The 20966-nt window shown below is 43.4% G+C and overlaps 1 protein-coding gene across 6 annotated transcripts in view; it reads right to left on the minus strand.

Annotated features, from left to right (window-relative positions):
* LIN9 (lin-9 DREAM MuvB core complex component) overlaps positions 1 to 20966 on the minus strand; it is a 63967-nt gene that overhangs the window by 12036 nt on the left and 30965 nt on the right. For all 6 annotated transcript variants that reach the window (XM_043568575.1, XM_043568577.1, XM_043568576.1 and 3 more), the window contains 4 exons: positions 17252 to 17385; positions 14922 to 15041; positions 14522 to 14623; positions 10245 to 10325 (listed from right to left, as the gene is read on the minus strand). In XM_043568575.1, coding sequence (XP_043424510.1) covers positions 10245 to 10325; positions 14522 to 14623; positions 14922 to 15041; positions 17252 to 17385 — 437 coding nt within the window. The remainder of the gene's footprint in view (positions 1 to 10244; positions 10326 to 14521; positions 14624 to 14921; positions 15042 to 17251; positions 17386 to 20966) is intronic.

The following is a 20966-nucleotide window of genomic DNA, read 5'->3' on the forward strand; positions in this document are numbered from 1 at the left end:
TTTAAATATTTATTTCATTTCTACATAATCTCTACGCCCAACACGGGGCCTGAACTCGAGTCAAGAGTCACGTGCTCCACCGACTGAGCCAGCCAGGCGCCCCTGCACCTCTATTTTTCAATCACACACTGTGGGAGAGTTCAACTTTTTCTTCTTAACGGTCTATTGAAAATATTTAAAATTCTTTTTGGAACAGAAAATAACTTTGCAAGTCTGTGTATGTAACGAGATGTATCAACTGTTAGATTGTACGGCAGGCTGAGGGCTCCCTGACTGCCAGAATGAGACCTTTCAGTTACAACTTCATGCTATATAAAACTCAGCATTTCTTTTCAAGTTTATTTATTTATTTTTTTAAATTTTTTTTTGTTTTTTCAACGTTTATTTATTTTTGGGACAGAGAGAGACAGAGCATGAACGGGGGAGGGGCAGAGAGAGAGGGAGACACAGAATCGGAAACAGGCTCTAGGCTCCGAGCCATCAGCCCAGAGCCTGATGCGGGGCTCGAACTCACGGAGCGCGAGATCGTGACCTGGCTGAAGTCGGACGCTTAACCGACTGCGCCACCCAGGCGCCCCTCAAGTTTATTTTATTTTGAGAGAGAGAGAGAGAGAGAGAGAGAGAGAGAGAGAGAAAGAGAGAGAATGAATATATGAGAGTGGGGGAGGGGCAGAGAGGGAGACTCCCAAGCAGGCTCTGTGCTGATAGCTGGGGGGCTCGATCTCACAGTTCGCGAGAAGGTTCAATTTAATTTGTAATAGCTAAAAAATGTAAACTATCCAAACACCCCTCAACAGGCAAATGGAGAAACAATTGTGCTGTATCTACACAGTGAGATCCTACTTAGCAATAAAAAGAATTACGGAATGTTGCACGAACTATGGAACACACAACCAGGTGGATGAATCAAGATCATTACACCCAATAAAAGACGCCAGGCAAAAAAAGAAAAAGAAAAGCACATATACTGAAGGATTCTGTTTACGTACAATTCTAGAAAATGCAACCTAATCTGTGTAACAGAAGGCAGACCGGTGGTTGCCTGGAGCCTGGGGTAGCGGGAGGGATAGATCACAAAGGACTTGGGGAAATCTGGTGGGAGGGGAGTTGTAATCCCCTCTGTGGCGATGGTTTCATGGGTGTGTGTGTATATGCACACACACACATATATCCGATCAAACACACATTTTTTAAACAGGTACAGCTCACTGTATGCTAATTGTACCTCAACAAAGTTGGGGAAGTAATGGGAAAAACCCACCCAGATCGGCCACAGAAACCACTAACACCCCAGAAGCCCCCGACCCACGTCACCTTACAATCCCTTCTCTTTTCTCTCCAAAGCAACCTAACCTTGACAGCAAACATCACAGTTTGACTTTTGAACTTTATAGAAAACACAGTTACACAGTATATACTTTTGTTCCCAGCTTCTTTCCATCAACACCGTGGGATTTATCCACGGGCTGTGTATCTCCCTAGTTAGTTCGTTCGCCGCGGCACAGTATTCCTTTGTAGAAATAGGAGGCATTCAGCCGTTCGACTCGTCCCATCTGGTGCTGGGCAAAAGGGATGCTTCTAGTTCTTGGCTGATAATAGTGCTGCTAGGTTTGGTTTTCGTAAACAGAGCCGAAGAGTTTCCCAAAGTGATGGAATAAGAAAGTTCTAGTTGCTTCACGTATTTTCCGATCTTTGGTATTTTAAGTGTTTGAATATTAGCCACTTTAGAGGTTGTGAGTCGTCTCTCTTTGTGGTATTAATCTGCATTTTCTCTATTACCTTTTCAAATATCTTTTGTAAGTTTGAATATTCTCTATTCAATTCTCTTTCCTGTTTTCTATTTCTGTCTTTTTTTATTGACTTATAGTTCTTCATATATTCTGGATGCAAGCTTTTGGTCAATTATATGTGCTGTAAGTATTTCTTTCCATTCTGTGGCTTGCCTTTTATTTTCTTGTAGTTGTATCTTTTTTTTTTTAAATGTTTATTTATTTTTGAGAGAGAGAGAAAGAGAGAGAGAGAGAGAGAGCGAGCAGGGGAGGGGCAGAGAGAGAGAGAGAGAGAGAGAGGGAGACACAGAATCCGAAGCAGGTTCCAGGCTCTGAGCTGTCAGCACAGAGCCTGATGCAGGGCTCGAACCCACAGACCACAAGATCATGACCTGAGCCAAAGTCGGAAGCTTAACCAACTGAGCCACCCAGGCACCCCCCCCACCCCCTTACCAGTTTTAAAGAGAAAGGTTTTTTGTTTATTTTTTTAGGTAGTCTCTATGCCCCATGTGGAGCTTGAACTCATGACCTCAAGATCAAGAGTCACGTGCTCTACAGACTGAGCCAGCCAGACACCAAAGTTTTTTTTTCTCCCCAAAGAGAAAGTTTTTAACACTTCACTGGTAATATAATATCTGCTTTAAGTTTTTTTGGTAAATACTCCGTTAGATTTGGGGATATCCTTTCTATTCCCAGTTTGATAACAGTATTTATTTTTCTCCCAGGGAGGGATGTTTAATTTTGTAAGACAGCTTTTCGGCATCTATCGAGATGCTCTTAGGGATTCTGTTTTCTCTCTTAATGTGGTGAATTACATTTAAGTTTTTTTCTGAATAAATGATGATCTTCAAGAGTCGGACCTGCTAGTCTTTTCAACAAACATCTAAGGCGACTTTCTAATTTAAAGGTTGATAACATACACTCTTACAACCTTGTCCGCTTTCCGGACAGATAAAAGGAAGACTGCATCGCAATCGGTCTTCTTTTTGGAAAGTAGCCTGGCACTTCCTCAAAAGCTTAAATGAGCTACCGCGTGGCTCAGCGACTCCACTTCTAGGCAAAGACCCAATGGAAACGACAACACACGTCTACGTGAAACCTTATACATAAGCTTTCAGGCAGCCTTACTCGTAACAGCCCGAGAGTGGCAGCGACCGAGGAACAGATAAGGAAGACGGGGTGAGTCTACACAACGGAATGTTATTTGTCAACAAAAGAGGTACCGGTAACGCACACACCAGGCGGATGGGCCTTCACAACATGGGCCCACAGCAAAGAATCCAGTCCCCAAAGACCACACGTCGCATGATTCGTTCACCGTCAACGTCCAGAACGGGTGGACGGAAATCAGATTAGCGGTTGCGAGGTACAGGGGGTGCGGCTTTTGAGGGGAAATGAGGAGTTACTGCTAAAAAATAAACGGGGTTTCTTTCGGGAGTGATGAAGATATTCTGAAACGGACTGTGAGAATGTCTGCACAAGCCATGAACTGAACTATGAACTGAAAACCAGTTGTCCACTTCCTATAAATGGGTGTATGCAAGGTATCAGTAAAGCTGCATTAAAAAAAACAAAAACAAAACAAAACCCTGACCTTTTAAATATTTACTATAATCAGACATGGTTTTCTACCACCGGCTCCCATAATCAATCAGTCAGGCTGCCACACGCAGGTTGGGTGTGATGTGCAAAATGGATTATACTTTGAAGGCTGGTTAACTGGGAAGCAGATTTCTGCAGAGGTCCCCAACCCCCCAAATAAAGAGGACTAAAGCATGGCAAGACAGTTCCGACAACATATTCTGGGCAGGAAAACCAACTTCCAAAGTTGGTGGAAAAGAGAGCGGGAAGCAGCACGGAGGGCGTATCACTCGGCGAACCACTGATACAAGGTTTTAACTACGGTTCCGACAGAATTCTCAGGGACAGACGCCTTTTCCTGGACCTCCTTGGATTATTACGCATCTTTACTCATGTAGGGTAAGGCATCTTTTCAAAGTGGGACTGTTGGTTCAACATCCACTTTTATATATGCTGAAGCAATTCAAACCTATTTTAATAAATTCCGTGTGCACTATTAGCTTGTGAATGCTCTGTACATTTTTAAGATATTCAAAGAACCCAAAATAGAAAAGGCATATTGAAATGAACCACCTCAGACAAATTTTCCCCGAGTTAATATACTACATAATTTGAGCAAGGTATATGATTGAGAAATTTGTCCTTGTTGGATTATGAAAGTGACTAAATATTTTGGGGCGCCTGGGTGGCTCAGTCAGTTAAGTGTCGGATTCTTGATTTCACCTCAAGCCACGATCTCACTGTTTGTGAGTTCAAACCCCACATTAGGCTCTGTGCTAACAGCATGGAGCCTGCTTGGGATCCTCTCTCTGTCCATCTCTATCCCTCCTCCCTCTCAACAATAAATAATAAAACATTAAAAAATAAAAGTGACTAAATATCTTATTATAATCTAAAATAAATAACAAAAATAAAGTAATAAAAATAATAATCTCAATCACTTTACAAATAGAAAGTTTGAACTTCTGAGTTCATATTTTTGCCGAGTAAAGTCTGAGATAAAAGATTAAGCTTTCCAACATCAAAGGAGACTTTCTCAGACCAATATTCTATTTTCCTTGTAAATTCCATAAGAAAATATACTTTGAACAAAATAGCACGTCCAGTCCTTTGAGGTGAGAAACAGGAAGCTACTCGGGATATTTTGGTAAAAATAAAACTTAAGTTAGCTTTCAACTTCCAAATTAAATTAATGAAATTAAATATTTGTTAAGGTGGAGGATGGGTGGGGATAGGGAAGATAAAATCACCCATCACTGGTGCTAAAAACAGGAGGGGTTAGCAAATGTTCAGTTAGTTTAACGTTGTTAACTTGAAGCTTTAGAGAAAAATAAAGAAAAAAGTTACATGGCATAAATGGAACGTATACTCAGAAAATTTGTAATTCATAATTCTGGAAAAATTGCTATATTCCCTTTCTTTTAAAGAACAGCTCTTCTGTTTTATTTACTGCTTTTTGAGATTCACAGAGAAAGAGCATGCACGTGGGGGAGGGGCGGGGGGGGGACAGAGGATCTGAAGCGGTCTCTGTGCTGATGACAGCGAGCCTGTGCTAATGACAGCGGGGCTTGAACTCAAGACCCATGAGATCATGACCTGAGCCAAAGCTGGAAGCTTAACTGACTGAGCCACCCAGGCACCCCACAAAGGAGGTACTTTGCGTATAAATCCATCTGTCTGTGACAAAGACGGGTATCAAAAACACTCCCGAACATACTTCTGATACTATTTATAGTTCGCATCTCTCCAAAAATCAACACAATTTGCAATAGCATTCATTTAAGTTTTTCTTTATAAACATTTTTTTTTAAATGTTTACTTTTGAGAGACAGAGCACGAGCGGGGGAGGAGCAGAGAGAGAGGGAGACACAGAATCCGAAACAGGCTCCAGGCTCTGAGCTGTCAGCACAGAGCCCGACGTGGGTCTCGAACCCATGAATTGCAAGATCATGACCTGAGCCGAAGTCGGATGCTTAACCGACAGAGCCACCCAAGCGCCCCTAAACAATTTAAGATTCGATTCTCTAAGTAAACACGTGATTTAGGCTTTTCCTTCCTTGGGAAACGTATCATTCTACAGTAATCTGATACGTCGTGCCTTGATCTTATCCCATGAACCTGAATGCCAGGTTTATGTTTAAATGCTAGTGCTTTTGTAACATTAACATAATGAGTGAATACGTTTTATTTATTTTTGAAGATTTTATTTTTAAGTAATCTCTATGCCCAACGTGGGGCTCAAACTCACGACTCTGAGATTAAGAGCCGAACGCTCCACAGACCGGGCCAGCCCGGAATCCCGAGTGAGTGTGTTTGAAACATATTATTACCAATGCCCAGGTTATGTTTACCAGTTGGAATGATTTTACTAAATGTTCTGAGAGTTTTGCATTGTGAGACTCAATCAAGATATTAACGTGAGTAGACTGTCGATCTGTTACCACTTGGAGATCCCCTAAAATCAGTCACTGTCTGCTTCATCTTTTTATGCCCATGGAAGTGCCATATTTTCTTTGGACATCATCAGACTTCCAGGGTGTCTGAGTAATGTTCTTTTTTTTTTTTTTTATTTCTTTTAATTTTGTTTTGAGAGAGCGAGCGAGCAAGCACGAGAACAGGGGAGGGGCAGAGAGAGGGTGACAGAGGATCCGAAGCAGGCTCCGTACTGACAGCAGAGAGCCCAGACATGGGGCGTGAACCCACAGACTGTGAGATCATGACCTGAGCTGAAGTCGGACACTAAACCAACTGGGCCACCCAGACACCCCTTCGAGGAATGTTTTAATGTCTGAGGAGTTTTGCCATTTTGTCAACTCTGGTATGTCGTTAATATCGTATCCGTATTAAATTTTCTTGGATACGTAATGGAGGAGCCTCTGGATATGTAGTTCATTCCGTGAGGCAGGAAGGGAGGCACGGGCGACGGGAGGGCGGGCCTCAGACGTCCCTGACAGGGAGCACCGCAGCGCAGCCACCTAGGAGTCGGTGTGCGGTCACAACATCCCAGCAGAGGAAGAGCTGTCTGTTAAGCGTCTTGCCCTTGTGCAGAGAGCAGCGCTTGTCCTTACCTGACCTGCGCCTCTAGAATAGAAATGACGTGGTTTCCTACTCCATGCAGGCACTTCCCCTACATCTTGGGTTTGGCTTTGGTTTTTGAATTTATTTTTGAGAGAGCGCAAGCAGGCGACGGGCAGAAAGCGGGACAGAGGATCCGAAGTGGGCTCCACGCTCACGGCAGCAGGCCCGATGAGGGGCTCGGACTCCCGAACCGTGAGATCACGACTTGAGCTGAAGTCGGATGCTTAACCTGAGCCACCCAGGTGCCCCTCGAGCACATCCCGGGAAAGGACAGGAGGAGTCGGCTGGTTATTACATTATCAGGGCCTGTCAGGCTGTGGGCTCTGCGGACTGGCGCGCTCCCCCCGACGAACGGACTTTCATAAAACCTTGTCTGCTCTACCTGCGCTCTGCTGTCCTCCAATTCTTCATTGTGGCAGAGAAAAGAACCGAGGCCTCTTTCCTTTCCCATCTGCCTCTTGGTAACAATTCGAGCTTCTGGGCTTTTTTTCAAGAACTTTTTAAAAAAAGTTTATCGGGGCGCCTGGGTGGCTCGGTTGAGCATCCGACTTCGGCTCAGGTCACGATCTCGCAGTTTGTGAGTTCGAGCCCCACGTCAGGCTCTGTGCTGACAATTCAGAGCCTGGAGCCTGCTTCCGAGTCTGTGTCTCCATCTCTCTCTGCCTCTCTCCTGCTCATTCTCTGCCTCTCTCTCTGTCAAAAATAAATAAACTTTAAAATAAATAAATAAATAAAATTAAAAAGTTTATTTATTTATTTTGAGGCAGGAGAGTGAGCGAGAGTGGGAGAGGGGCAAAGAGAAAGGGGAGAGAGAGAATCCCAAGCAGGCTCCTCACTGGCAGAGTGAAGCTCGACGCGGGGCTCGAACCCACTAACTATGAGATCATAACCTGAACCGAAGTCAGACTGATGGAGCCACCCAGGTGTCCCAAGACTTTTTCACTTTAAATGGTGGGAAAGTTCAGGGAAGGCGTGGAAATATAAAGTGACTTGGGCAAGTAGAAACAGAATTTAGTTTTAATGATTTTTTAAAAGTTTTTTTAGTGTTTATTTTTGAGAGAGAGAGAGAGAGAGCAAGCAAGCACAAGCTGGGGAGGGGCAGAAAGAGAGGGAGACACAGAATCCGAAGCAGGTTCCAGGCTCTGAGCCGTCAGCACAGAGCCCGACGCGGGGCTCGAACACAAAGAACTGTGACCTGAGCCAAAGGTGGATGCTTAACCGACTGAGCCACCCAGAAGTCCCGAGATTTTGTAAATATTCTATGTGAACTTGAAAATAATAGGTACCCTATAGCTGGTAGGTATAATATTCTATACATGCCAGCATGATCGAGTCTGTTAACTGTGTTGTTAAAATCTATATCCTTATTAGATACATTTTAAAGCTGACAGCAGAGAGCCCGATGCAGGGTAAGCTCTATGCCCAATGTGGGGCCTGAACTCACAAGCCAAGATCAAGAGTCACATGGTCTATCAACTGAGTCAGCCAGGAACCCCTCCTGAATAGATTTTTTGACTACTTGTTTTATTAGTTACTAAGAGGGCTATGGAAACTGTCCTTCTATAGAGTGGGATTATCTTTTCCTTTGAATTTTGTCAATTTTTTCTTTATGTACTTGGAAGTCATCATCAGGTACATATAAGTTTCAAATTATTATCTTGAAATTATAACTTTTCATCAAGAAGTAAACTTCTTTATATCCAATATCTGTTGCCCTGAATTTTATTGTCAGATATTAATATAGCTGTCAGACCTTCTGTTATTTTAAAACTTTGCCCTGTATATCTTTTCATACATTTAAAACTTTATATTTTCAGGATCCTTTAATATTAAATGTGTCTCTTGCGTTCATCATAGAGTTGGGGTTTTATTTTTCATCCAGTTTGGCAATCTTTGCCTTTTATTCAAAAGAGCCCGAAGTGGGCTCCACGCTGACAGCAGTGAGCCTGATGCAGGGCTTGAACTTTATTAATGTTAAATATAACTACTGATGTGGGGCACCTGGCTGGCTCCATCGGTAGAGTATTCAACTCTTGATCTTGGGGTTGTATGTTCAAACCCCACATTGGGTGGAGACATCATTTAAAACAATAAAATCTTGGGGGGGGGGAATAAAACAATAAAATCTTGGAGCACTTGGGTGGCTCAGTTGGTTAAGTGTCCAACTTCGGCTCGGGATATGATCTCATAGTTTGTGAGTTCGAGCCCCAAGTCGGGCTCTGTGCTGACAGCTCAGAGCCTGAAGCCTGCTTCGGATTCTGTGTCTCCCTCTCTCTCTGCCCTGTCCCTTCTCATGCTCTGTTTCTTTGTATCTCAAAAATAAACATTAAAAAAATTTTTTAATAAAAGAACCACGGTTTTTGTCATCAGTCTTACAATAACTGGATTTTTATAATGGGAACTGTTTTTAATCATAAATCAAACAAAACTAACGATAAAACATATCAAGCCATCTCGACTTCTAAAAAGTTCTCTCATGCCAAGAAGCAAGCCGACATCCAATCGGGCCTCCATTCGAAGTAGGGAGCGCTAAGCAGGCTAAGGCGAGCCCAGTAGTCAGTTCAAGGTGTGGAGCGCAGACGCAGGGAAAGTCCTAGCTGGTGACACGGAAGTGAAGTGACTTGATTGTGCATAAAGACGGAAGAGATGACGAAGTGATCAGAGGAGGTGCAGTGGGGGAGCGTAGCGAAAAGGGCAGGGGTAGAGCTGCTGGAAACCAAGACTAAGAATTAAGAGTCCAGCAGGAAAGAAGCAGGTGCACATAAGTTTATGGTTAGGACGTGTCACGGCAAAATGCTACGGTTAATTTTCTGCTCTCTTTGATAAGCCCTGTCTCTGTCGATACTAACGTCATATTGCACCTAAGTGAGTTAAGCTGGGACCCAGAAGCCCGTTTTGGTATTTGTACTACCAAGCAGCAGATGATCTTAGACTGAAATCCCTTGACGTCTTCGGTCTTCAGTTTCCAATTCCATAAAACGGAGGTTCAACTTAGAAAATTCGAAGTCAAGTTCAGATAAAAAAATCCCATCATCCTAAAAGAAGACTGTTCCCCTCTCACTCGGGTATCGCTTGTCCATGCGTTTGCCCGCACACACTAGAGACGGATGGGTGACGCTGACTCCCTCTCCTGCAGAGCTGGGTAACTAGCTACAGTGCTCGCCCAGGCCGGTCACGAGTTCGCCGTTACGTCCAAATTCCCACAAGACCATGTGCAATCACGTGGAGACAGCACTTGGGATGAAATCTATTTGCCACCCTATAAATCCATAAGCAAGTTATGACTTCCAGTATACTTCAAACACTTTCCTAGCGAAGTGTTTACATTTTTAAAGAAACTCTGATAATTCTCTCCTATGAATAAAATGGGGACTCTCACATTTTTGGACCGATTAGATGAACAGAACAGGATATAAACACTGTGAAGATAATCTGAATATGCCAATTTATGTATTTCTGGATTTTATTCATTCTGGATCACTTTTCATAACCACCGTTAACACGACTTCCTTAGTCAGAGGTGCCAACGCTAGGGGGCCTACCTTCACGCAAACTGTCAACGAACCCAGCAAACCCATTAATCCCGTCCAGCTGGACACTCGGTGGCATAATGAGGTCTGGGGTAATGAACCGCATTGCACTGACAATTTGCTCGGCTGTGTTCCGTACAACGAGAGATAAAGATAGCAAATGAGGATTTAACAATAACATTTACCTCAAGGTTTTCGTCTGTAAAAAATCTGTACATCCTCAGATAACAGAAGTCCCCACCATTTGAAAATTAAACAAGCAAACAAAAAAGAGAAACATCCTTACCAATTTTTCTGCTTCGGTGTTCATTTCCCTTAATTTTTTGATATGTTCCTTTTTAATCATGAGGATTTTCGATAATTTGGTCTACGGACAAAGACAAAGACATGTTTTGGAATAAACAGCAGCATTTAAGTAAAAGAGACATCAAATTACCAATTTCTCAACTATGGTATTTTAGCAGATTTTGGCATTTCAAAATAAATAAATGTAGCACAGGCGTTTTTATTTTATAAATCTGATTGGCTGGCAGCAAAATATTAAAAAAAAAAAAAATCCACTGTAACCAGGACATGTCAAAAGGACTAAGCAGTCAGCCTGAACAAGCTTTCATTGGCCCAACACGGGACAATTCAGGGACTAATAAGAACAACCCCTTCAATGGATGGAAGCACAAATATGTTGAAACTTAGGAGTTCAAACCGATGCCGTAAAACCATTAATCATTACTGGAGAATGCTAGTGACCAAACTCATCATTTTATAAGCTGGAAGACAAAGAGAAAGAATCCTGTGTTTACCCTGTCTTCCTATACAAACCATATAAACCAGATCATCGGGTAACCGGATAATAGGTTAGGGGAAGTTTTTCTTTACAAAGCTATTTCAGTTAATAAACAAAAATGGACGGACAGAACGAGAGCAGTGCCACGCTGCGATGCTAATGAACGGTTACATCGAGGCACTGATCGTCACCGCGGCCACGTCACATGAAGGAACATAGAAAATGTGCGGGTGTCCTGTCAGAACAAAAAATTCCCACAAAAGTAGTTTCTTCAACAAGTCGTATGGGAAAAAGAACATTCGACGACCTTAAAGTGTATTTATTTTGAGAGAGAGAGAACACAGGCGCACGCAAGGACAAAGCGGAGAGAGAATCTCAAGCAGGCTCCGGGCTGTCAGCACAGGGTCTGATGCGGGGCTCAAACCCACAAACCGTGAGATCACGGCCTGAGCCGATGTCAGACACTTCACTGACCGAGCAGCCCAGGCGCCCCTCTTTTTCTGTCTTTTAATTGTTATTATTATTATTATTATTTTTTTAATGTTTATTTTTGAAAGAGGGAGAGCATGTGCGTGCATGCGAGAGGGGGCGGGGGCAGAGAGAGAGAGAGAGGGACAGGGGATCCGAAGTGGACTCTGCTCTGACAGCAGTGAGCCTGACACGGGGCTCGAACTCACAAACCATGAGATCACGACTTGAGCCGAAGTTGGTCGGTCACCCAACTGAGCTCACACAACTTAGCTGTGTTTCTTTTAAAAAAAGAAAACAACGGGGCGCCTGGGTGGCTCAGTCGGGTGAGCGTCCGACTTCGGCTCAGGTCATGATCTCGTGGCTTGTGAGTTCCAGCCCCGAGTCGGGCTCTGTGCTGACCGCTCAGAAGCTGGAGCCTGCTTCAGATTCTGTGTCTCCCTCTCTCTCTCTGCCCTTCCCCTGCTCATGCTGTCTCTCAATAACAAATAAATGTTAAAAAAATTTTTTTTATAAAAAAAAGAAAAAAAGAGCCCTTATCTCTTAGAGATAAACGAATCCATTTACATATAAAGGATACGATATTTAGTGTCCGCTTCTCAATAATGCAAAAGGGAGACGAGGGTGGGAGCAGCAATGATATCGGACCAGCCAGCTGGTGGACGGGCACGGAGACGTAGTAAACGAAGCTACTTCTTTTAAGTCTGTACATTTTCAACATTAAGGCGCCCTAAGAAATTGGCCTCTAAGTTGATCCGGGCAGAGGTGCTGGTAAGACATGCCCCAGGACTGTCATGGGACAGACTGTATTTAGTGACTGTATTTAGATCTCTGGACAGGCCTCCCTTCTCCGCCAAGGTGCTGGATTTTCATGGAACTATGTGTGATTCTTTTTTTTTTTTTTTTTTTTCAACGTTTTTATTTTATTTTTGGGACAGAGAGAGACAGAGCATGAACGGGGGAGGGGCAGAGAGAGAGGGAGACACAGAATCGGAAACAGGCTCCAGGCTCTGAGCCATCAGCCCAGAGCCTGACGCGGGGCTCGAACTCACAGACCGCAAGATCGTGACCTGGCTGAAGTCGGACGCTTAACCGACTGCGCCACCCAGGCGCCCCATACGTGTGATTCTTTAGAGTTGGAAGCAGTAAAAGATGGCAAGGGTCCCTTTTTTGTTTCTATTTCAGTTTTGTGGTGTTTGCTTTTGATAGAAAATCATGACGTTTCCTTTGAATTCTTTTCAAAACTGAGTCTTCTCTGAAAAAGCAGACCAGTCTCTTTAGATTCCTCAAAGTCCCTAACCCCAGGAAATAAAAAGTCTCCTCGAGGGACGCCTGGGGGGCTCAGTCGGTTAAGTGCCCGACTTCAGCTCAGCTCATGATCTCACTGTGGGTTTGAGCCTCACTTCGGGCTCTGTGCTGACGGCTCGGAGCCTGGAACCTGCTTTGGATTCTGTGTCTCCTTCTCTGTCTACCCCTCCCCCGCTCATGCTCTGTCTCTCAAAAATAAACATTAAAAAAGTTCCCTCGAAAAGAAAATTCATTGTAAACTATGAATTATGAAAACTTGCCAAATTTTTTAGTATTTATTTTGTCATAAGAAAAAATATTCAGAACAGAAGAAGATAAAAACAGATCTACTTCAGAGGTGTCTGGCTGACTCAGTCAGTAGAGGGTGCAACTCTTACTCTCCAGGTCATGAGTTCAAGCCCCACTCTGGGCAGAGAGATCACTTAAATATGTATATATTTCAAAGCTTAATATTAACAGGAGCAACCTGCGTCTCATGGAACCACAAAAGACTAGTACATAAAAGAACTTTTACCTTTTAGATAGCTTAAAATAATAATGAAATTAGTGTCTTAATGGAGGTTTACACCTAGTTTTTGAATTTTAAGATTAAGCACTGAAACCAAACATCTAAGCATTACTAAAAATATCAATGCTTTAGAAGTAGTGCAGTAGTACTTAGCTTCTGGCTCCCTCCGCTGGCCAGTCTCTCTCTCTCTGTCTCTCTCTCTCTCTGTCTCTCTTCTGTCTCTCTCTCTGTCTCTCTCTCTCTCTCACACACACACGTCCAAATAGGACATATTAGCTTTGTTTTTACTTCCACTATTTAAAAGAAAGAAGTTCTTTAAAAAATGACGTGTCCTATTTGTGAACATATGATCAAGGAATACTAACTGTTATACATACCCACATAAATGACACAATTTTCCCTTAAAATAACATCAATTTTGCAAGTGGGAACACTGAATATTTTAACGAATTATGTTATGGACATTTGTTTTGTTTTGTTTTGTTTTTTTACTCTACCCCCACCCAGCCAAAGTGGTTTTTCTTTTCAAAAAAGGAAGAGAAACAAATCAAACATTATTAGACTATGATTACAAGTAAATCATTTATTTAATGGCATATTCAAAGAAAACAGCTCATTGCATTCTTCTGACTCAGGCTCTTCGGGAATCTTGTTCTACAGAAGATTCTACACTTGCTTCAGGTGGGGCTTGCATGTCTCAGTGTCTGATCGCTACTTAGCAACCTGATGCATCAGGACAGCTCAGCTGATGGCGGCGGGATGCGCTGAGGTCACTAAATACAAGCCTTCAGGAGCACCTGGATGGCCCAGTGGTTAAGCGTCGGACTCTTGGTTTCCTAACCGCTTCTTTTATCATTTTTTTTTTAAGATTTTATTTTTCAGTAATCTCTATGCCCCACATGGGGCTTGTAACTCACAACCCTGAGATCAAGAGTCAGGCACCCCTCTTCTTCTGGGGTGCCTGGGTGGCTCAGGCAGTTAAGTGTCCAACTCTTGATTTCGGCTCAGATCATGAATCTCTTGGTTCATGGGATCGAGCCCCGTGTCGGGCTGCGTGCTGACAGCACGGAGGCTGCTTGGGATTCTCTCCCTCCCTCTCCCGCTCTCTCCGCCCCTACCCCGTTTGCACTCTTTCTCTCTCAAAATAAATAAACAACAACAAAAAACCCCCTCACACTTAACCAGTTATTAAGTTAACCATTCAGAATGTGACAGAGCATATGCTGTAATGTTAGAGGCCCTAACACAGCAAAATAGGAAGAACCAAACCTAAGAAAAGCTCAACAAAGACGACTTCTAAGTCTTTTTTTGCCTGTTGTGACTTTTACTTTCCAGCTTTGTTGGAAATAACAAGAGTTCTTAAAAACAACACAATGATTTAAAAAAAAAAAAAAAAGGAAAACTATTTGGTCATCGACAAATTTTCAGCTTTAACAACACAGAAGACACTGAGTGTTTTTCAGAAGCACGCCAAGCTACTCTGAGCAGTTCTTACCACTTGGATCAGGAACTCCACGGGGAAACCGCCTAACGTCTCAGTGTCAGAGCCAGAAATTTTACTTCTCCACGGTGACTGTCCTAGTAAAGGGTCATTATCCTACGGGAACAAAAGGGAATCATTTAACCACTGACGGTTCAAAAGAAAGCATTTTATTTTTAGATAAAAGTAATTCCTATTTTAATGGATATTACGTTACAAATCTTACAAAAAGGAAAATACAGAGCTGAAGCACAGAGTTGAAGCGACTATGTACTCATTTAACTGACGACTTAAGATAACGCGGCCACCTCCTGAAGGTGCCGTCACAGATGTGTATTTCATACAAATGCAACTCACGTGCGTAAGAATCATTTATGATGGCATCACTTACAGATGCCATTTAAAAAATATTTACCGTAATCGGTGACTGGAGAGGAGGAGTATAATGTAACCGTGGTGGCGTCATAAAAAACCGAGAAGGCCGCTGTTTTTGTCCAAAGGCAGCAATTGGCATCGTCTCGTGGGGCTCATTACTCTTTGAGAAAAGAGAGTACACAAGACTCGAATAACTTTACCAATTGTTTCGGCTTTATAAACATTACGTTTCAGCTGGAGACACGCACTAGCCCATATGCCAGGATTCATCACAGAATATTTTATCCTACAGAGGTCAGGGGGCTAAACCTTAAGTCATAGTGTGAAAATACTACGTTGCTGGGGCACCTGGGTGGCTCAGATCAGCTCAGGTCATGATCTCACCCTTTGTAAGTTCAAGCCCCGCGTTGGGCTCTGTACTGACAGCAAGGAGCCTGCTTGGGATTCTCTCTCTCTCTCTCTCTCTCTCTCTCTCTCTCTCTCTCTCTCTTTCTCTCCCTCCCTCCCTCCCTCCCTCCCTCCTCCCCCCTCTGCTCCTCCCCCAGTTGTGCTCTGTCTCTGCCTCAAAAATAAATAAAAACATTAAAAAAAAAAACAAAACCAAACTACTTTGCTATCAAAAGGCTGAATGGAAAAAACAATTAAGGAAAAGACCAAAGGATCAAAACAGAAAATCCCAGATTAATATGAAAGTGTCCTGTGGCCACCTGTGCTTGCTGAGTGCCACAGGCGGTCTCCCTGCCACCCACTGCCAGTCCAGTCCCCTCTTATCTGGCCAGGGAGAAATGTGTGGGTGATCTCATAAAGCACATTACAAATTACATTAATGAACCAGACAGGCAATTTCCCTTTTTTGAAAGGACAGGTTGAAAGATTGCATCCTTTAAAGAAAAAAACAAAAACAAAAACAAAAACCTGAAGGCTGGGGCACGTCGCTCTATGGATAGTCCAAACTTTCTCTCTCTCGTATTTCTCCTTTCTAAAAAGTATGTTTGATAAGGAAGTCCTCAGGATAAACAGTCATAATTTTTAAAAAAAGTAAAAATCAGAAAAGGAAGATTCTTCTCTCTTTGCACTAAGGAGACAAAGAAATTTTGATTTTTTTTTTTTTTTTTAATTTTAGAGAAAGAGAGGTAGAGTGCACAAACAGAGGAGGGGGCAGACGGGAAGGGGGAGGGAGACAGAGAGAGAGAGAGACAGAGAGAGACACAGAGACAGAGAGAGACAGAGAGAGACAGAGAGAGAGAGAGAGAGAGAGAATCCCAAACAGGCTCCAAGCTCAGCACAGAAGTAACATGGGGCTCAATCCATGACTGTGAGATCCTGACCTGGGCCAAAATCAACAGTCAGACGCTCACATGACTGAGCCACTCAGGTGCTCTGAAATTTAAGTTCATAACCCCTAAAAATCACATTTATAATAGAAATGAAAAAAGGGAGGGGCGCCTGGGTGGCGCAGTCGGTTAAGCGTCCGACTTCAGCCAGGTCACGATCTCGCGGTCCGTGAGTTCGAGCCCCGCGTCAGGCTCTGGGCTGATGGCTCGGAGCCTGGAGCCTGTTTCCGATTCTGTGTCTCCCTCTCTCTCTACCCCTCCCCCGTTCATGCTCTGTCTCTCTCTGTCCCAAAAATAAATAAACATTGAAAAAAAAAATTAAAAAAAAAAAAAAAAAAAAGAAATGAAAAAAGGGAGGTCAAGAGTGAATAATTTAATTCCCATGAGGCTCAGAGGAAACCAACTGTTATGAACAGTTAATTATTCACTTTATAAAAACTTTATCAGATTGCAGAGTTGTCTGAGTTCTTAAAATTATGTTGACTCATCAGAAAGGTGTAGAACTCTCAAGGCATTGCTAAATCAAGCACGATCAGGAAGTAATGGTCTAGTAGTAGAAAGGACTGTATCACGAATTCAAAAGGCCTGGATCCTGGTCTCAGCCTGGCGGGGCCCACTCTAGGCTCTTGAATAAGTTACTTCACGTACTTCCGTCTTAATTTCACCATACAAAAAGTGCACAATTCTGAGGCTAAAAGAGGAGAACAAATGTTAAAGTGCAAGATGTTACTTCGTGTTTTTCAAATCTTCTTGCAAGAGGAGTAGACTTTAGTGAAGCAGCCGGACCAAGAGTGCTCTGTGGCCGAGACTGTTCAGCGAGGAGTGACTAGTGCTGTCACACTCGAATGCCGCGTGGGGAAGGACGTTAGCTCCGGGAACGTCAAAGACTTTGATATCGTTCTGCTCCGGGGGCCAAACCCCCCGGGATCTCTTCCTCTGTAACCTGGAATCTGGAGTCCCTCACAAAACGGCCTATAAGAAGATTCTACAGAGCGCCCTTAAAGGCATAAACGTGCGTGTATTATGAAATACTCACCAGGACTTCGTAGTCAGGGACGGTGTGGGTCCCGAGCCCTGCCCTATCAAAAGTGACTCGATAAGTGGCATTGAAAGTATCCACGGCATCTATTTGTCCAGTGAAGAGACCATCATGAACACCACGTAATCGTGCTGGGAAAAGAGACGAAAAGGCATCACACTGTTTGGAAGGATACAACAAACTGTCAAATACAAAACTGCTCTAAACATGGGATTTAAAATGTAGGAAGTGTACAGGGGGGTGCCTGGGGGGCTCAGTCGGTAAAGCGTCCAACTTCGGCTCAGGCCATGGTCTCGTGGTTCGTGGGTTCGAGCCCTGCGTCGGGCTCTATGCTGACAGCTCGGAGCCTGGAGCTGCTTCAGATTCTGTGTTTCCCTCTCTCTCTGCCCCTCCCCAGCTTATGCTCTGTCTCTCTCGCTCTCAAAAATAAATAAACTTAAAAAAAATTTTTTTTAACGTAGGAAGTATAGTATTATTGTCTATTATAGTATCACACAAAGCATGCACTTTATTTTAGGTTGAGAGAAACAAAAAAATTTTAAAGAACACCTATAATGATGATCACTAATTTGATACATGAACGAAATCCTAGATCTACCAGGGGAAAATGTATGTATGTATGTATGTATATAATCTCTACCCCTAACGTGGGGCTCAAACTCACGACCCCAAGACCAAGAGTCACATGCTGTACCGACTGAGCCAGCCGGGTGCCCCTACGAGGGGGAAATATTGTTAAGTCTTGCTTTGAACCCCAAATTAAAAAAAAAAAAAAGGTCAACAGAAGAACTTTGGTTATTATACACAAGTGAAACACTTGGAGCCCTTTAACTAAAAAAAAAAAAAAAAAAGACAACGATGCTGTTCAGAAAAGATGAATCCACCAGGCCTAAGACTGCTCTCCTTAGAAAGGCCTGTCTGCAAGGTTAGCATCCGGGAACTTGAATGTCCAGCGTTCCCACTGTTCCCACACTAACAAAGACGGTTTACTGGACCTACACCGTGTGCGCCAACAACGTGGTTGATGTGGCATACCTCCTTTCGTTCGGGGGGTCCAGTTCCAGAACATGCTAGGTAGCTGGCACCTATGTAAACCCTTGGTCACGGTGACTGCTGAGTCTCTTTCTTGTTTTCTTTCTTTCTCTTAATGTTTATTTAGTTATTTTGAGAGAGAGAGAGAACGAGACAGAGACAGAGAGTGAGCAGGGGAGGGGCAGAGAGAGAAGGAGAGAGAGAATCCCAAGCAGGCTCGAGCCCGATGCGGGGCTCAAACCCATGAACTGTGAGATCATGACCTGAGGTGAAGTCAGACGCTTAACTGACCGAGCCACCCAGGCGCCCCGGGCATTTCTTTTTTTTAAACCCAGTTTGATAGTCTCTACTTTTTAAGTATAGTGTTCAGTTCATTGACATTTAAAATAATGAAAACAGGACGAGACTTGAGTCTGACATCTTGCTCTTTATTTTCTAGTTATCCCGTGTTTTTTCTTTCCCTGTCCTTTCTTTCCCGTCGTCTTTTCAATTACTTGTTACAATTTCAAAATTAACCTCTTTTAAAAAAATTTTTTAATGTTTGTTTATTTTTGAGAGAGAGTGTGAGCCGGGGAGGGGCAGAGAGAGAGGGGGAGACACCGAATCGGAAGCAGGCTCCAGGCTCCGAGCTGTCAGCACAGAGCCTGACGCGGGGCTCGAACCCACGAACCGCGAGATCACGACCCGAGCCGAAGTCGGACGCTTAACCAAATGAGCCACCCAGGCACTCCCCAAACTAACTTCTTTATTGGTTTTTCAGGTATGCCTTTTAGCAGTTTTTATTTTTTTTTAGTTTATTTATTTTGAGGGAAAGGGAGAAAGAGAGCACACAGGGGAGGGGCAGAGAGAGAGAGAGAATGAGTGTGCGCTCAAGTGGGAGAGAGGCGGGGAGAGAGAGGATCTGTGCAGAGCCTGCCTCGGATCCTCTCTCTCTCTCCGTCTCTCTGCTCCTCCCCCACCTGTGTACATGTCTCTCTCTCTCTCTCTCTCAAATAAAAAATAAACATTAAAAAAAAGAGCCCCAGCAATGGATTCCTACACACTTTTCTCGTATCTTCATACATCCAGTCCAACCTATTCTCCACTGTCATGACAACACCTACCCACAGACCCTCTATAAAATTCTCAGTCTCTTCAAATAATTCTGCCAGTCCTTAAAATTTTGAAACAACTGACTTTTATAGATTTCCTAACTGGGGGGCACCTGGGTGGCTGGGGTGAGTGTCCATCTGACTCTTAGTTTCAGCTCAGGTCATGTTCTCCTGGTTTATGTGTGAGATCAAGTCCCACACTGGGCTCTTTGCTCTCAGCACACAGCCCGCTCAGGATTCTCTCTCTCCCTTCTTCCCTCTGCTCCTCCTCTGCTTGCACACGTGTGTGCACACTCTCTCTCTAAAGAAATAAATACACTGAAAAAAAAAAAGTCCTGTGTTTCTGTGTTACTCTATTCTTTTCAACGCTTCTCTGATTTGTAGTTACCCTGTAGAATTTGTATCTGTGCTTTTTTATATGGGGTTTTTAGAACCAATGTATCTTTTCTTTTTCTTTTTTTTTTATTGAAGCAGCTTTTTAATGTTTGTTTATTTTTGAGACAGAGAGAGACAGAGCATGAACGGGGAGGGTCAGAGAGAGAGGGAGACACAGAATCCGGAGCCGGCCCCAGGCTCTGAACTGTCAGCACAGAGCCCGACGCGGGGCTCGAACTCACGGACCACGAGATCGCGACCTGAGCCAAAGTCGGACGCTCGATTGCCTGAGCCACCCAAGCGCCCCTAGAACTAATGCATCTTTTCAAGACTTTTCGAGATCCCTCACTTCATTGCCAGCCTCACCCCCAGACCAATTTTGTCGGGAGAGAGGTCATTGGTAAGTTTTGTATGTGGTGAGTTGTCGTGGCAAGTCGTGACCAAATCCGTTCACCTCCTTGTATGCATCTCATATGCACCACATAGGCTCTTCTCTATTATCCACCTTTCCTCGGAATTACTCCTCTCTACAGCGTCATGGAAATACGTACCACCTCTACGACTAGAAAAAGTGATATTAACGTAACTCGAGGTTACGTTTCCTCCAGAAAACGTTCCTTGATAAATCCAACCATTTTTAAAACCCTTTCAGTACAGTCACTGATCTGTCTACCCACTCAACACCTTGTTATTTTTTATATTACATAAGTTATGATTTTAGTTTACCACATTATGAAGAATTACCTTAAACTTGAGGCTTCGGTGCTACTTTCCTTCCACGTTGTAACCAAAAAGAATACACAGAATCATATCCGCCAACTGACAGAATTTAGATCCTTAAATAAAACTTTGAACCAACTACCTACTGAATAATTTCGTTTATTCAGTCCTTAGAAATGGACTATCCCCAAAGCCAAAGAGCGCAAGAACAACGTGTTTGTGAGCTAACCACTGAAGAGCGGTTAGAAAGGCAAGTAGATGATGTGAAAGCCAAAGACGGAATAATGTAAAAATTCAAAATGTAAACAACGTACAGCTGCAGGGACCCCAGTGAACTGTCGATTTCGTCTTCGTGTCAGTTTGCTCCGCCTTACGTCGTAGTAGACGTTGCTTCGAACCGGTACGCTTTTCCCCAAGTGGTTTAAAACGGGACGTCATAGACGAACAAACAGTACCTTGTGCCGCATGTTACTACGGAGCTACAGCGTAAGCTT

Source organism: Prionailurus bengalensis, chromosome E4 (assembly GCF_016509475.1).
Source record: "Prionailurus bengalensis isolate Pbe53 chromosome E4, Fcat_Pben_1.1_paternal_pri, whole genome shotgun sequence".
NCBI lineage: Eukaryota > Metazoa > Chordata > Mammalia > Carnivora > Felidae > Prionailurus > Prionailurus bengalensis.